Genomic DNA, 18,862 nt, shown 5'->3' on the forward strand with positions numbered 1-18,862 from the left:
ATCGAATTCATGTTAATCGTGTTAATCTTGGGGGAAAATGTTTGTGTCTGTTGTGTACATATAATGTTTATACTTTGAAATATGAGATTTATGTCGATGGAATTTCCAACATCTTGCATCTTGAAGCACATCTTTTGATAAAGTTTGATCGATCACATCACTGTTAAAAAAAATCACATAGAGTCTTCTTACATCGCGGATCGTTCACTTGACGACCTTTACTCATGATTTCAGCCACGGATCTCTGCATGAATAATTCATTATTTGCTCCGGAATAGTTTTGCTTAGATATCGATGTAAGAACTGATACAACCGACGAGCTTATTCCTCTGATACGTTCGCGATTATACTTCTTTTTACTTTTAAGTTACTTTAAGTTTATGATACTTTAAGAAAAAGTAGTCTAAGCAAGCAATAAAAATTCGCTTTGTCATACTTTTCTGTTGTGATGGTGGGCAGGTATATTATTTGTTATTACATTTTGATCTATAAAATATTATATTATACAATATTATCAGTTTTATAATTATCACATTATATATTTTTTAATTTTTTGTAACGTTACTTTTTATTGTAGTATCATTTCAATGCAATTTTTGTAATTTTTGAGTTTTATAAAATTCAGAATAAAACAACATAAACGATTGACTAAGGGAGCGTTGCTAGTTTAACCAATAGTTTAAAGAAGATCAAATATACGAGGTTGAGTTTAGTGAAGCAGCAGCTGTCGTAACAGTAATATTGATAACGCATTTGGGTCTCGAGAACCGGTGACGTAACACTCTCGAGCTACCTAACGATCTCGAGACTCTAACTATTCTGATCGAGAACAGAGAATTACTTATATTTTATATAAATTATATTTATCATCCATTATATTACCTGAATTTATCCAGACACGGACAACAAAAGTAGCAAAGGTAAATAGTTCATTAAAGGGTTAACTTGGTATTGGAAAGATTAACAGGTTCTCGCTTAAGTTACAAGTCAGACGCTATAATAAGAACCGATGACCTAAATCGACCCGGAATCATCCAGAACGTATTGACTTATCAGCGAGTGACGAGTGTGGTACGATAAGGAGTCTTATGGCAGCATCTGAAAATGCGCATCTCTTATGATAATGATTAAGACCATCTGGTGAGGAAAAAGGGGTACCAGAAGCGATACCAGGTATCGCCGTTCGAACAAAATCGTTTTCGGGATAAATGTATTCGCCGAAGATTAATTAAATTATTCCATAAAGTAGAAATTCAAAGATAACTGTAACTAGAAAGCTACGTAATATGAAAAAGTATTAATCGACTAATTAATTAATACTACCACGATGGCTCGTAAATCTGGAATTCAAGACTCGATGCGAATAATTATCCATGCAAATAATTAGCTACTTGCTAATTATAGATTACGCGCGTTCTCTATTTTCTATTTAGTTGTAAGGTTTATAGCGTTCACGACAACAAGAAAATTATAAGAAAAAAATATATTTCTTGTACAAATACCTAAGTTACTATACTTCATCTTTAGGAAATATTGTTGAAATAAGGTTTATTTTTAATAAATATTTTTTTATTTTTTGACTTAATTTATTAAAAGAAAAACAGTAAAAAATAAAACTGCGTTATTTTATATGAATATGGAGAATAAAATTTGAACAGGCAGGTTCCAAATGTCCATTTTGTCATTTTGTTGGCAATTACCATAAAGTCTATTAGTATTCGTCTGAATTTCTTTATTAACACGCCACGTACAATCCGAAGCACCGTTTCGCTCGTCACGTAATCAAAGTTCATCTTGTAGTCGATTAGCATGAGGCCGTCACTCGCTTTTTCGGTCGTTAACGCGGCTCGTAGGCGCGTAGCGTAATGTAACGACGGGCATTACAAGCGATTTACAACGCTTATAAGCTCGCGGACGAGAAGCAGCAACAGGATGATGGATATGACAACGCGCAAAATTGCCAATAAACGCTTTTACGAGACTGTGCGAAGAAAAACCAATTTTCTGAAATTGAAATCGTTTCTCGTGTCATTACTTGTTGTTTAATTACACTAGAAAACTATTTTCATCATACATCACATCTTTTACAAGAAAAAGGAAAGACAAAGAAAATTAGATTTATTAATCTTGAATAATAAATTTTTTTTGTACATACAAGTTTTATTCTTCGTAATGAAATATATTTATACGATTAATATTTTTTTAACATATAATCTAATTTTCATATATAATCAAAGTTATGTATAATATTTAACTTATATCTTTTCAACAATTTTGCAATTTCTTCTATGTCATCAATTTTCACACTGATTTGTATCAATTCATAATTTTTAATAAAATAGATTTTTTTCGAAATTGTACAAAAAAAAATTTTCAACTTGTCAACTCCATCGTCGAATAGTTCTTAACGTTTTTCCTTTTTTCGATTGAAAGATTTTCTAATTCGTTCTTTCCTCCGATAAGAACAACGTGGACCGGAAAAACGGTCAATTACGTTACTTACTTCCATTCGAAAGCGCGCGATTCAATTAACATCGCGGCGGAAGGATACTTTCGGGCGTAAAACGTCCTGCGGATGATATATAACTCTCCTCCATCGGGAAGCGGCCGTCGAGGTCGACACGGCTCGGAAACCACGGGCAAAAGAGAGCATTTCGTGATCGTTATTGCGAGGCCGATCGCGCCACCGCGAAATCAGAACGCGTGAAAAGAGAGCGAAACAGAAATTATCTGCAAAGTTATACTTTTTTAATGTGCGCTTTAAAGATAGCACTCCATTTATCACATTGTATCGCGCATCTCTCGCGTCAAGAACAGAAGTTCTATTAAAATCCATTAAATATTCCCGCGGCGCACTAATCAAATTAAATTGATCATATTTGAGTATATATGGAGCAAAGAATCATGCAACTCGCGTGAAAAAATGCAGGTAGAAAAGTCCAGTCATCGCCGAACCTTTCGCCGTTCGGATAATTAGTGGTTATTAAATTCCCCTCTTTCCTCTCTCTCTCCTCTCTGTTTCTCTTCTTTCACTCTCCATCTCAATGTAACTCGTTTTACCTTTATGGATTTCTCGTTTTACATTCAACTTTATTGCGAGTACCTAGTTCGCAACAACCTCTCGCGAACGCAGCTTCCGGGATACGGATCGAGCTGAGTGATCTAAACGAGATTTCGCGGATGAGCGAGAAACTCGTTTCCGGGAAATTTTATGAAATTTCGTAATCTCTCGATTCTTAGATATATTCACGTGAATCAATATAATAATCTTGAATGCTTAAATTTCTCTTCGTGAGAAAATGAAAAGGCGGAATTAAGAGAAAGGGAGAAAGGGAGAAAGGGCGAAAGAGAATGCAAAACGACAGTCATTAAAGGCAAATAAAAGTTGCACGTCACGCGTGTACAGCTCGATCGAAGGAAGTCTCCTCCCCTCGCTGTGCCCCTCTTCTGTGAAACGACATCCGCGGGCCGCGACGAGGCTTTGTCCTCGCGTACACGCGGGCATACGCACGCACCACGCGTAACGCAGGTGCATTTACTCTGTCGTGAGTTGCCGCGTCTCTTTCTTTTTGGCGGCTGGTAGAGCCCCATAAATATTAATGTCCCCGTAGATGTCAATAACGTCGCGAGTGTCTCGCCTTATTACAGTACTTTTTTCCTCCCCGTTTCGTCATCGTTAATCTTTCTTTACATTTTGTCATTGTGAGACATTCGTTACTAAATATATATTTAGAACTAAGTTATAACACCCTAAAAAATAAAAAAGGAATTACTAATTTTTGAACAGTTATAAATGTTTGAATTTTTTTCAAAGCTAACTCTTTTTATCTATATCCTACAATTTTCAGATATTTCACCAAATAATGATAAATAAGAATCTATAACATGTATTTATAATAAAACTTATGTAAAAAAAATATTCTTTTCCAATTAATTAATAAGAATAAAATATAAATATTCCTCTCTAAAATTACTACAGTATACTATATATTATACAACGTTACTATATATTTTGCATGTATAATAATGTGCTCGCGATTCTTTACGTCCGCCGGAAAGAAAACTCTTCTCGCAACATCTGTGACCTGTGCAACGTGCAATTTTTCGCGAAACGCTTATTATACGTTACATGCACAAAGGGCCAAAGTGAGAGTCAATGACTGCGGCTCGTGCGACAACGATCGCGGCGAAGAGGACGACAGCCGACCGCGACCGAACGCCGACACGCGCAAGAACTCGGACGAAATAATTACAGACTCCTCTGCGACGAGATGTAATCCCTCGATCTCGATGCTCGGCGCAAGCAAGACGCATGCCGGAAAGATACGTTAATTTGCTTTCGGAGCACGACAGGAGCGTGCCGCGTGGTGATCGCACCGTTGCAACATTGTAAGGCGTTGTTGTGTTGATTATCCAGAACATCTGCATCAGATAAGGATGCGGCGATGCGCCCGCATGTAAGTAATCCGGTTTCTACGCTTTTCGGACCAAAGGTCCAAAAATCCTTGAATGTCGATTAACCCTTTTACAAATTGTTAAATAAATAATAAATTAATTTGTTATATTACGTTTTGTGGCAAGACAGAAAACCTTGCCTAATTTTAAGAAACAATTAATAATATGCAGCGCTACGTTTAGACTTTGATTAATTTGACAATGTCCACGTAAGGCATTTAATCGGAGATATAATATAAATTACTATCGACATATGTTATACCTGTCTGTCGTAATTACATTGTTATAATTACGTTATAGCTTCCGTGTTGTTGCAGACCGTTTTGTTTGTCTCTTTGTAGGTAGTACTGATCTCGAGTATCGCGATATTTTATCATAGCTCTATTATCGGTAGCAAATAGAGCGGATTAGATGTGCGGAGTGTATTATTAACGCGCAATTTCGCGTCGTTTCGAGTGAGATAAATGCGGCGCGGCGTATCTCGCGCGAATCGCGGGCTTGACGTTATAAACGTTACGTAACGCGACGGAGAGACGATGTCGTTGTACGGGAGTCTGCAAAGTAAAACAGCCATCATAAATCACGGGAAGCGTGCTACGCCACCGAACGCCAAGTATACGACGATTATTACTACTTGCTCAAAGCGGCAAGAAACCGCAAATAGACGAGATGACGATCTCTCGGTCTCGGTGCGCCGAGCAAATCGGGATTTATCGAATCGAAACCCGCGCACAGAACTAGCTATCCCGTCTAGCTAAGCCTTCCGCTTTTTCAGCTGATGATCGATATACCGGGAGGTAGGAAAGTCACGTATCCCTACTTCGATGGTATCGAAGCGATCGTAACGGTACGAAATGAGATGTTGAGATCGTCCACGAGACGATCTACCTAGATCTGTTCTAAGTTAAAATATAAAGAATCTTGCAATTCCTTCTTAATTCACAAAATTCCAATGTATTACATAAAATATGGGATAAACCTAATGGATTTCAATATAAAAAAAGTAGAAAGATTAGAAGATTAATGAAGAAAAAAATATAGCGTTAAATAAAATAAAACTAAGATAAATAAATAAAATAAAATAAAATAAAATAAAGTAAAAATAAAACAGAATAATAAATGAAATATAAATCTCATAACAGAAAAGAAAATAAAAATCGAGAACATTTAATGGACATAATTTGCAAGATTTTCGAGCCTATATGAATCGATCGTAATTCGCTATCAACAAGACGATCTTAGAACAATATATGTTGTGACTATTAAATTTCAATATAAAATTTACATGACAGGTTGCGTGATGCAATCGCATCGTCACGACGATTAATACATCACTTATTTTTCAAGGAAGCTACCAATCGATCGATGATTTAACCTGGCGAGATCGCGCGACGACTGTTTCTTTTTTTTTTTTTTTTTTTTTCAGAAATCGAGTTTCCTAGACAAGGTCGATTGGTGATTAAAAAGATCGATTTCAACAGAATGGAATGTAAAATCAGTGCACGTCACCGACCAAATGAGCTTGCACCGCGACGATATTTACTCTGCATATAACACGTATGCATACAAATGCTCGGTGCATGTTTTTACGCGCGTCACGTGGATTTAACATTATCTAGAACACTCTCGCTTCTTGTTTTTTTCCCCCCGTAAACTCTTGATGCGATTTTATCGTGTAACTCCCAGAAGACAAATGCATAAAATGTCTTGTGGCGTGATGAGCGTGATGACGTGATTTAAGAGATTCTTTAAGAGCAGTCATCACGCAGAAATACGCATCTGCAAAAATTTTTTGTTATAAAAGATATACTTTTTAATAAAAAAATAATGATCATTAAAAATTTTCTAAATTCCATATGATATCATTAAATTCACTTTAAATTTTGGGTACAAATACCAATCCATAAGAATTCACGTCAAAAGATAAGCATTACAGCTTTTCTTACTGGTAAAAGAATAATTGAAAATATAATAATCTATAAAATATTTCTCATTATATAGTTATATTTTTGAGATAGCCGTTGATTTAATCGTGACTGCACGTTATATTAGATTATATAAAAATATCTTGTTAAATTAAAATTATAGATACAAATAAAATTAACTTTAGTTTAAAATTTATTTTTTTAATTTTTCTAATATTGTATAGATTATACATCACAGAATAAATAAAACGTATTTCCGTAACAAAATTCATTGCAAAATGACTCTTATTTGAAACTCAATAAAACACGACGAAAAGATTGGAAATAGAAGCCAAAGTAGGAATGAAGATGAAGATGCGATGGCAGCAATAACAATAAGTGCGACGATAATGATTCATCATAATGGTCGTGGGTTTAATTCATGGGCCAGAACGTATATAGATGCGTATGGACGGCCAAAGGCCCCGGAGGAACAGACGCCAAGAGACCCAGGGACTTGATTGGAGCCAACTGCCCAGCCAATCCCGCAGTCCCGCTTATTAAAAGTCGCGCTGTTGTTTCGCCTTTTGTCTCTCCTCTTAATGTTCAGCATTAACTGACCGCCTTGAACGCGTACGTCTGCCTTTGTGAACGTCTCTATTTTTCGCGTCTTCTCTTGGAGAGCCAGCATCTCTCTGTGTAAATATCTCAGAATTCAAGGACATATAAATTCGGGTAGAAGAAAAGATTTAATGAGATACAAGCATCTGAAGATTTCAATTCAGCCTACATCTAAATATTGAAACTATCCTAAGCAGCAAGTAGGTGAAAGTTCAAGGATCGCGCGGATAATCCGCGATATCATCGTGTGACGACTTTGATTACTGTCAAACTAAGAACGTCTCCGGAATCTTTCTTATTCTCGCGGAATCCATTTCCACGACTAACGAAGTAGTCGTGAAAAACGCGAGAATTCGCCACTTCAGTTTCGCGTAATTGAATGGCTGATTGGCCATCGATACGAATCAGAATTAATCCGATATCGATTTCGAGGTGAATGGAAAAAGTATGATTCGAGGAAGTCAAAAAAGATTCGGGCTGTCTTGCACCATGAAAGAAAAACGTCGACAAAAGATAAGCTCGATATGTATGTACTCGTCACGAGAGACTGCAGGATCCGGGCCAGACCCTTAGGCCCAATGGCGTAGGCCTCCGATCAATAAACCTTGGACAGTTTGATCTATTGTTTCTTTCGCAAAAATCTTAACGTTTTCACTGATTTATTGAAAAATATTAAAGCATTAAAATATCATTAAATGTAAAAAAATAATATCAAGATATTAAAATGTAAATATATTATGCTTTGATAATGCAGTGTATAATAATCGAATTTTAAATGAAATTCAAGATAATTGTATAATTAAGTTTAAAATATTGTATATCATTAAATAAAAATTTTACACCATTTTCAAGAGAAACTAATTTATTCGAATTTCACACCGTGTAACTTAACTAGAATCATCTCTACTACTACTACTTCTTCTGTTAATCTATCTGTTTTTCGACTCTGAAATAAACATGTTTTTCATTTTTCGACTTTACTTCTCACTGAAATACTCCATATTCGGATTGAATCATAAACCCCAGCCACGAGAGTGGAATTCGCGCAACACTTTGTCGAAGAAAAAAAATCAAAAAAACTGGTTGTAAAAGTTTCATGAGATGTAGTGAGAGTGCTGCTGCTGGATATCGTTTTGCGGGAGGACCGCGGGAGGATAATAATGATTGTAATTTATAGCTGACTGCGCCAATGGTCCTGCCGCTCGGCAAGTCCTGCGGGTTAACGGAACTCCCACGCGTGCCCTCAGTATATACTGTCTTTCGTTGCAAGTTCATGAGTCGCATGTACCTAAGACGACATAGGTACATCCCTGGATGCCCTTCCTAGTGGAGAGTTCTTTTACTCTAGTGGAGATTTTAATGTTTTAATAATTTTCAAACAATCTGTAAAAACGTAAAGATTTTTGCGAAAGAAACAATAGATCAAGCTGCCAAAGGTTTATTGATCGGAGCCTACGCCATTGGGCTTAAGGGTCTGGCCCTTTTTCTATAGAGATGCAGAAACTTCGACATCTGATATATAATCTTAATATTCCATAATTTCGAATTTTTCAAAAATTCTACATCAACGTAGAAACTTTCTTCTATTATTAATTATTTATTTAAATTTCAATAATGCGTATTACCTATATGTATTTCAATATTAAAACTTATCTTTAATATGTATTAATTTGACTCTACCACAAATCCGACATTTAATATTTAATATCCGGTTTAATCTAAATATTCTACACACACGCACGCACGTATATTGATGGCAATAGATATTGATTACTATTTGTGATTAGTATGTTACTCTATATGGTGTGTGCAGCATGGGCGGGGTTAGAGATTACAAATTAATTAATGGAAATATATGCATCGCGTGATCGGCCACGCAAAAGCGGAAAAAAGGAGAAAAAAGGTATCCGATGCACGCTAGAATTACTAATTAGGTAGCTGACAGATTCACGATTGGTCTATACTGCATTCAAATTTCGAGACACGAGGAAATTGCATTTAACGTATGTACATAAATGCAATACTATTATTCCTTCATTTAGTAAAACATTTCATTTCCAGAATAGATCATCCTTTTTAAGAAAAATTTCTGTAAAGAGAGATACTTGTCAATATTTAACATTAAACATTTAAGCAATTAAATCTCGAATTAAAAACCTGAAGAGAATTGAAGAATAAGATTTTATCATTTAGTTATGTTAAAAAGTTTAATTTTTCACTATTTATAGACGATAAATTGGAAAATAATCTATTACTAAAAGTTCAATAAAATTTACTAAATAAGTTTATGCACGAAGCTAAACTTTATCGGCAGAGTTTCGCCCTAAACTCATCTGGATGAAGAACTTGTTTATCTATTTTCGCGTTTTTACAATTTCCAAAGCGTTCGATGGAGCAAATGCGATGCGAGTGTGTATCTCGCCGGAAGAGCGACGAATTATATACGTAATGAAGCAAGCAAGTGGAGAAACTCTCGTATTACGTGGTTTAATTGCAAGTATGTGCGCCCGTTGGCACTAAGATATCGCAAGAAAAACGCCGTCGTGTGCTAGAATCGTTAATGGGATATACATATGTGCCCCATATGTACAATATATATACATATGGGAGCAACAGTATCTGGGCCAGTGATGTATTCCCATCGGCTGGCCAGTAACAACTCAGACGATCTCTGTTTTTAATTACGCTCTAAGGATCGATCTGGACGGTATCTGGATCGAAGAACGTTTCTGCGCCACATGGTCAAGGTGTTGTAACATCGGGCATCGAAGGATAGTCGGAAGTGATGTAATCATTTATAGCGAAGTCACTCGTAAAAGTTGAACTCGCCTTGTGAATCATTCTAAGTCGCAGTTAACAACGAGTCGTTCCGGAGTGTTATATCCGGGAGATAAACCGAAACTTTCTTTTTACCAGTTTCTCTTTTCAAAAGTGCATTGAATTTAATTGACAGTATTTATTAGAAGCTAAGCAAATAAAAAATTGCACACGAAGCATATAATATTGTGTAAAATAGCATATATATATAATATTAAAATATATGACGAGATACGAGATAGATGACATGTCATGTACAAAGTAATAGTAATAACTATTTATGTAATATAATAGAGATAAAAAATATAAAATAGTATAATATAAAGCTTATAAATGAGATAGGAGAGGGATATGAATGACTTAGGAGATAGAAATTTTTGTAAACATTTTTGTGTAATTATTCAAACGCTATTTTTATTCCAACATAAGTTGGCTTCAACTTATTTTTATCAGCAATCACATAAATTTTGAATAAATAAAATTTATATCTATATATATAATTATTTTTATACTTGATTAAAATTAAATATTTTATTTCATAAAAATCTTTTGAATCGTGCGTATTGTCCCTAAAAATCGACTAGAATGGTAAGAAACCACAATGATCGAATTTCTTCGGAAGGTCAGTAATCTTGGAAAGTGATTTAAGGGACCTTTCATTTTGGGATCGATTGTTGCCGCCGTAAAATCGGGGTCAGGCGACGAGGCCGTAAATCTTATGGGCATTTGGGCCCTGTGCACAAAAGAACAAAACAGGGCGTATGCATTGTCAGCCCTCTTGCGCCTTGCTCCTTACTTTTGATACAATGTCTCGCGTCTCGCAAGGATCAGCGACGACGACGTGCACTGAATCTTTTTATACTGCTATTTCTTTCGCTGAATATTCTCTAATCGCTTTAGTAAATTCACGACAGCGATTTGTCGAAAGGATCGAGGGAACTCAGGGATTTGTAATTCTTTCCGACAGGATATCGTTTCTGAAAATACAATCAGTCGTATTTTATCGCCTACTTTCGGCACTAGAATTCTGTTTACGATCGAAGCATGCGCGTTGTGTTCTCTAAGCTAACTCGTACTGACAATTTTTAGGTTGCGTTTAAAAAATAATATTTTGAACTTGTATAGAAATTTAAATTTATTTTATTCGAATAGATAAATTATATATATATATATATATATATATATATATATATATAAACTAAATAAATATTTTTTATTAAAATTCAAACTCTTGTTAAATTTTAAAGACAATTGTCTTTATCTTATTTTTTATTTTTATATTATTGCTTATTATTAATCACATTTTTATTATATTGACTTGTATAAAGAAAATATTACATAACAACAGATCAAAATTAAATCAATTTAATTATTGCAAGAGCAGAATTAGGGCATATTTTTTAAAAATTATTTTCTAGACCTCTCTCTTAAGAGGATAGTCATGTTTAGAAGTCACGTCTAAATAAAATCTCAGATTTCTAGTGATCTAAACCTTTTTAAGTCTCATATGTTTGCGATCCTATATAATGGGCGTCGGAAATATACAGCAGATATTGTTGAAAATAAATAAAAGTTCCTAACGAGATCATATTACTAATACAGGAAATTGCTCATAAAGATATACTTCCAAAACTTTTTATCACCATAAGTAAATTTATGATATACGCTAAATTTATATGATTACTTTGGGTCTCTTTTTTACCAATATTAAAAGCATAAACGGTAATATGATGTACTTAATTGTAGAATTGTAAAACATATGGGAAAAATGCTCGCCGTAAATCTCGATAATGCGATCAATCGATCGCGATTTATTTGTCGAATGTGATACTGATAAACATATATTCTATCACGCCGCGGTCTATCATTAGAAATTAGGCTGCGAGATTTACGATAATAGGTACGGGATGCGTGATACGCGTGATACACGTAATACGCGGTCGTAAAACAGAGGATCGAGTTAAGCAGAGATTTAAATTTCCATGTACGAGCCAATCATCTTCTCGATATCCCTGAGGCGGTGGTCGGTTTCTACAAAGTTTTACTACCTGTTGCCCAGCTTCCGGAGCCGGAGAGCGTCTACTGCACAGTATTTCGTTCTCTAAACGCCTAATTACAGATGTGGTTCACTGCGTTTTCGCGTAACATCGAAACTTTTAACTAGTAGAAAAATATATAAAAATTTCTATAAAAAAAAGATTCCCATACGTACTTGTAGCTTTTAATGATTTTTTAAGTGAGTTTACGCAAAAATAGTTATAATTAATCGATGAGATTTCTTGAAATTTACATAAAAAAACGTTAATTAAAAATCCGCCCGTGAAAATCAGGAGAATTGCGATTGTCTGAAATCTTTATGTCTATCGAACGACGGGAGTCGATCGCTTTTTGCCTGGATAAAGAGATGGGTAAAGAGATTAATCCCGTTTTTTGCGGATTAACAGCGGCTCGCCTGTTTACAGGGTTTACGGTGCAATTAACGTGCAAGGCAAAAAAATTGAACGATTAGCGATCGTGTAGCGAGAGGAGACTCGCACGAAACGATTCGGATCGCGTTTTGGATCGAGCGAGCGAACGCTTTAGATTTTCCGCTCCGTCGAGCGTTCCGCGGCGATTTATGTTCTACGAGCAATTAAACGTACAATTAGAGTGTGGAGTGTTAGCTAAGGTGCATGTGTATGTAGTGTGTTGTGACTGTGTGTGCTACTCTCCCTAGCGCCAATATGCGACACCGAACAGATAGTATTAATAGTACATAGTAGTTCCAGAAATCTAATTAGTTTGACCGATTGTTTTCTTCTTACGGTATGAACAATCATTTATCGTAATTTGCTGCCGTTACATAAAATCTAATATCCAAAGTTTAAACATTGGAAAATTTTATTTTAAGATATAATCAGAGTCTTGGAATACACATATGCCAAAATAGTACATGCGATGGTGCATGGAATTTTAATATATGAATATATAACTGCATTATTTCAATATAGTATATAATTTCTAAGCAGAATTATTTCAAAATGTGTAATACATATCATGATACATGCATACGTATTATGAAACAAAGTATTTTTCCTTTTCTTTAGCGAATACTATACGCTCTTGAAATTTAGAACCATTTTTCTTGATATTTTTGTGTGTAGGTACTTGATATCAAAGTTACACTCATTCCATAAGAGTATGGCTGCGCCATATATAGGGTGTCAATAACTATATACGGACGCGATATCGCGAGATTTCTTCAGGGATTGAGTTGGTGTCGTATGTACGACGAAAAGAGAAGAAAAGCAAACGTGAAGAGGATAGCATACTACGACGATGGTGTACGCGTCGAGAATGCGCAATGCAGCTGACGACCGCGAAAAAATCCGCGACTCCTAAGAACGACTTAGGATTCCCTTCATTTCTACCATATACGTACATGTGTACATCCGAGAGTGCGATGAACGAACCTGTGACCTCGACGAGGTCTCCTTACTGTTCATATGCGACATCAACATCTCATCGTCAGTCGCAGCAAAAAATAATGAGGCAAAAAATTGCTAATTATTTTTTATTTTTTATTTTTTATTAAAACAATTCTTCTCTATTACCGAACTAATGTGCGCTATTAATTAAATTATTAATTGGGGAAATTATATAGAACTTGAAGATTATAATCAAATCTGATTAACCAATTTTTTCTTTGTTTTGAAATAAAAATAAAATTAAGTTACATGGGAGAGACACACGATTGGTTTCTTGTTAAAAATATGAGGATGTTATATGAATGATCTAAAATGTGAATTTTCATGGCAATCGATTCTCTCGTACATGGGCAATTGGGCATCCTCGATATTGAGAATCGCAAAGAGGTTACTGTGCTGTAAGGGTAACGCGAGAGAAATGTGGCATACTTAGAGAATCGCGATAGCCAACAAGATGAACACGTGAATTCGCTGCGTCTAATTTAACGTGAGATCTTACAATTAGTCGAGGGTTTACTAAAATTGACTCTGATGAGATTATATATATATATTCTAGAAAGTACAGGCGAGAGAATTATTAAATTATCAGAGATATTTAGAGGCTTCAATTTTTCAAATTTTTCTTAAATTTCTTCGTTTAATTCAGAGTTTCAATTTTTAATTTAGATAAAAGTGTCATTTTAAAGCAATTAATACTTAATAAATAATCAGTTTTTTGATTAACTGTTTACTAAATTAAATACTAATTTATTTATATAATTCTGTAAAGAATTATATCGCTAATTATTTGTAGATGAAGAGATTAAGTAATAACAACACAGTATCTAGATTAAAAGAGAGAGAATACTAAGTAGAACTGTTTAACAAAGGAAGATCTGCATTTATCATTGATTTAGTTTTATCATTATAATCATGAATAAGTTTAGTGAAATAAAATTTATAAGTTTAATTTCGCAAGCTTAGATAGATTATATAATGCGTTTTCCAACAAGCGATACAAGTGGTTCTGTCTTTGTTACTGACTGAATGCCAAAAAAAGATAGAATAATAACCTGTGTCGCTTGTTGGGAAACGCACATAATCAAGTCAATCGTTAAATAATGTACACGTGTATTTTTTAACTTTTAAAAAAAATGTAATCGAACCAAGATAAAGTCGTATTACTAATATTTTTTCAATGTCCACACGTTCAAGAATTTTATCAAGAATCTTCTCGAATCTTGTCAAATAACGTGCGATAACGTATCAGAGGTCGTAGCATCGCCTGAGATGCATCGTATGCATCTGAAAAATATCGATAGATCCAGGCAAAACGATTTCGTTGCAATTACTTTTGTTTCTAATCCTCTCTCCTTCGATGATTCAAAGCCGTCATTTCAATAATCCACACGTTAATGAATCCTTTGAACTATATATCACATCACCGTATGGATCCCGATCGCAAACAAAACACTAATAGATCACGATCGATTCGCGAGAAAAGAATACAAACGCGATGTAAAATGTTGCGCAGTGCGCACCTCGACCGATCTCGACGCCAACTGAGCTTACTGAGCACGATACGCGACGCGCGACTCGCGAGTGCGCAAAGTGCGATCTACACTTCTACACTCGGCTTTCGGCGTTCGGCGTTCGGCGACGGTTCATACGGGAATCGGGGCCCGAATGACGCTCTATCCTATTGGTCGGTGAACTGAGACAGTGGGACCTCGTGGGATCCCGCCGCCATTCGGTTGCAGGTGTAGCGAGTCCACGTCCACGGGACGCACGAGACCACGAGTTCTCGACTTGTCGACCAATAGACAGGAGCGTGGGCTGCAGGTGCTCTACGAGATCGCAGGATTGTTCACGCTACGTAACGCGCGCTTTTCAAACTATAATCATCTGTCCTTAGCTGGATCCTAACAATTGCGATTATCGGATATTTTGTGATACTTTTGGAACTAAAAAGATTTTCGTGAAATACTCAATATTCTTTTTTTTTAAGTAAACAATTTAATTTGAAATTCTCGTTCTTGTTATTAATATTTAAGAAAATAATTTCTGCGTGTTATTAAATTCTTTAATAAAAAGTTCAAAATTAAATTAAAATTGAAATTGAGAATATTTGTGAAGAATAAATTAATAAAAGGTAAGTAGAAAATCTCTGTAATTAAAATACTTTTCAACATAAAATTAAAAATTTATAATTTTGATATTAAATATCCGATATATAATCTAGTGTAAAAAAATGCGATACGGAAGCTAATAGATTTGTTGATGGAACGCGTGCCATGTGGATCATCGCAACAGGTTCCGGGGAGGTTCAAAGCTATTAGAGACTATACTGGCTCATGGGCCCGCTAATTGTCGATTAATTACGACTAATCATCCTGCGCCAATTTGCTCTCTGTTTCCACGCGGCTAACTACATATCACGTGTTCCGCTCACGACCGTGACAGATCTGGGCGCGTTAATTAATCGCTACATCTACTGTCTACAATTACGATGATATGATTCTATACTAATCGTTATACGATCGTCTCGGAAACAAACAATCGCAACAATAAGTGAGGACTAAGCTTTAACGCTTGGCGTAGAGAACATATTCATGTAAAGTTCAAATAACAAGAGACGTTAAAATTGTTAATTGCGAATGTTTCAAGTTTCAAGCCGTATACTCACATTTGTGGAAAGCTGACTGGTTAACGAATGCACCTTCTCCTGAGCGTCCAGTAGTTCGCGACGCAATTTTCTCAATTCATGCGCCTGCTTTTCCTCAGCCGAGCTGTAAAGACTACTCGCGGTGGACACCAAGGATACCGAAGAACCATGAACTGAAACGAATACAAAGTTCTTCTTATTACATGTTTATAAATTTAATCTTTAATTCTGGAATCACATCTCAAGGAAATTTTTTGGCTTAACAGTCTCAGATTTTAGAAATTAAATCAATTATAATCATTTGCATAAATTTATTATAAACACAGAGTAACTCAGATTTTTTTATAATTAAAATTTTATTTGCGTTGTACAATTTCTCTCTCTCTCTCTCTCAATTATTATACATTATTCTCTTTTTCTACGGTAATATATTATAAATATATTAATTATGCTCACAATTAGCTTCAAGATTTTAGCTTATTTTGTATTATATTAAAAAGGATGCAGTGCAATATTGATGGATTTAATTTTCTTTAATCAATTGTAAAAGTTACGTTGATATCGATATCTCTGAGTTTCCAGAAAAATGTTGCACTGCATTCTGTGCTTTACAATGTTAGCACTCACTGTCGTCGTCCTTGTGTACGTGCTGGTACAAGTTTGGCGGCTGCCGTGAGGTGTGCGTGGGTGTCGGCGACGTCGGCTGGGACCAATGCTGGCCGGTGCATCCCGCCGATCCCACGGGAACGCTGTAATACGGCTCGACTCCGACCCCCATGCCCATCCCAACCTCCTCTCCCACCGACGATGAAGCACCGCTTCCACGTGCCAACATCGACGGGTACATTTTCTCGCTCTTAGTGGACCTGTGAAAACACAAGCGCGACGTGTTCTGTAGATTCCCCTTGAGATATCTCTAAACGGCTGCTCTATCAAACTAGTCTGAAAGGACAGTCTTTCGGCCTGAGATATTTTATCAACACCGCGCGACACACCCAATCAATATACAAAATTAAAGTATAATAGTAAGCATAATTGCCGTAGGCTTTTAATAAAATAATACTAGGTATATTTTTATTTATACTATTATGATGGTTTGTTCTTTTGTAGATCTATTTTCTTTTTACTGCTACTTTATCAAATAAGCACGTTCTCGTTTTTCAAATCAGTAATTACATCAATCTTTCGTTCTTTCCTATTTATATTCAATATTTTAATGTTTCAAATCTTTTGAAATATTTTTACATAATAATGATCATAAAAATGACGATTAGTTAAAATATAGAATCAAAATATAATTTAGTATATTAATCAAATTACTGATAAATTATTTTTGCAGCTGGAGAGCGATATTTATGTAACAGAAGATTTATAACAGCTTGAGGAAGGGTCAAGAGTACCAGTCGTGTGCTGTTTCAAGCTACAGAAGAGGATTTCGAGTGTCTTGGATAGCCTCAACAACGAGAACACGCTTTTCTACCTGCCGACTATGCGCGCAATTAGCTGATCCCGAAAGGGACCTCTAATTAAAAGATAAGCTTACTTCCACTCGACAAGAAGTCAAGGACCACTTCGAGACAGTTTGCAGCATGGCGCATACTTAATCTCGCGAGAATCGAACGAGAGCTATCGATTCGCGCCGTTATCCGGTTCGAATTTATTATCATAAGTATTTCAATAGTTTTTATTTCAATATTGTTCGTTTAATCGAATAAACGAGATTACCTTCCAAGAGTTACATAATACTGCTACAAGGATGACGAGTAAGGGAATAAGTAATATAGCGGAAACATATAGCTCTCGATTGCTCGGTCCAGAATATTGATGAAGCACCGCGCATGCATGCTGCACAAGCAATACGATCGAACGACGAACTTTGGCAACAATAGGCAACGTAGAATCTGCCGCACAAATAACTATCGACACAATATGTCTTGAAGACAGATATATAGGACACATTCGGTGAATTATATTTGCGTGATTGCGTGAATCTTACAATCTTTAGAAAATATAAAATCTGAAGAGATGAACACTAGAAATTGAGAATCCAAAGATTTTATACTGTAAGATCCTTGATTCTAGACTCCAAATGTTTTATCAAATCTATGACTCTAAATTTCTCGAATCTAGATTTTAGATCCAAAAAGCCTAAAGATTGAGGATCCAAAAAGATTATAGGATCTATAATCTTTATTTCTAAATATTTTAGAATTTGTACTTCTTCTAGGATATAAGATTCTTAAAGAAGTCGAGGATCGAAAGATTTTAGAATCTATAATTCTTAATTTCAGAAATAACAAGTCTTTTTTCTACTTTTTAAAAGTCACAAATTTTGAAAATTCTAAATCTAATTTCTAAAATACAATGATAATTACGAATAAGGATCTTCGAATCCACGGATTCGATCAAAACCGAGCTTTTAGGTAAATTTTCAGGTGCTTGTGAGAGCAACTCATGTGTATATGTGTATTACGACTCTGTTCATGTTTTTTTATACTTATGCGTAGAAAACGGGCCCGCTGAGTGTATATTTTCGCACTACCTTGGAAATGTCCTGTCTCGCAGATGGCTAAAACGGTCAATCAAATTGTCCTGTGTTATTTCGCGGTCGGATTGATTAAGTACACAAAAAATAAGTGAGAAAAGAAACAGCCAGGAAAAGAAAACAAATTATTCGTCGATCGAAAGATTGAATGTTGAAGATGCTGTATCTATAAATATGCAACTTATATATCATATCGACATTTGCAATCAGATTATGATTCTCAAACTAGTCCTCAAACGATCGATATATTGTTACAAATTTTAAAAACATTTCCTTAATTATAAATGTTTAAAGAATATTAATTGAACTAGGAAATGTTTTATATTGTTTTATATGTTTTATATTAATATATATTTAACCTAATTAAAGATATTTCTAATATTTTTGTATAGATATTGGTTGAATATTG

The 18,862-nt window shown here is 35.2% G+C and overlaps 1 protein-coding gene and 1 long non-coding RNA gene across 6 annotated transcripts in view; both read right to left on the reverse strand.

The window, feature by feature from the left end:
- Nucleotides 1-18,862, reverse strand: part of Sick (sickie) — a 126,820-nt gene that overhangs the window by 16,484 nt on the left and 91,474 nt on the right. For 3 of the 5 annotated variants that reach the window (XM_071788940.1, XM_071788939.1, XM_071788943.1), the window contains exons 14-16: nucleotides 18,451-18,477; nucleotides 16,536-16,774; nucleotides 15,930-16,081 (exon numbers count right to left, since the gene is read on the reverse strand). In XM_071788940.1, coding sequence (XP_071645041.1) covers nucleotides 15,930-16,081; nucleotides 16,536-16,774; nucleotides 18,451-18,477 — 418 coding nt within the window. The remainder of the gene's footprint in view (nucleotides 1-15,929; nucleotides 16,082-16,535; nucleotides 16,775-18,450; nucleotides 18,478-18,862) is intronic. The other 2 variants (XM_071788942.1, XM_071788941.1) reach the window with 1 other exon arrangement.
- Nucleotides 1,716-4,347, reverse strand: LOC139819541 (uncharacterized). The gene is made up of 2 exons (XR_011733754.1): nucleotides 2,504-4,347; nucleotides 1,716-2,004 (listed from the first exon to the last, which is right to left on the reverse strand). It is a non-coding gene; the product is annotated as an uncharacterized lncRNA (long non-coding RNA).

The sequence above is a fragment of the Temnothorax longispinosus genome, chromosome 9 (assembly GCF_030848805.1).
Source record: "Temnothorax longispinosus isolate EJ_2023e chromosome 9, Tlon_JGU_v1, whole genome shotgun sequence".
Taxonomy (NCBI): domain Eukaryota; kingdom Metazoa; phylum Arthropoda; class Insecta; order Hymenoptera; family Formicidae; genus Temnothorax; species Temnothorax longispinosus.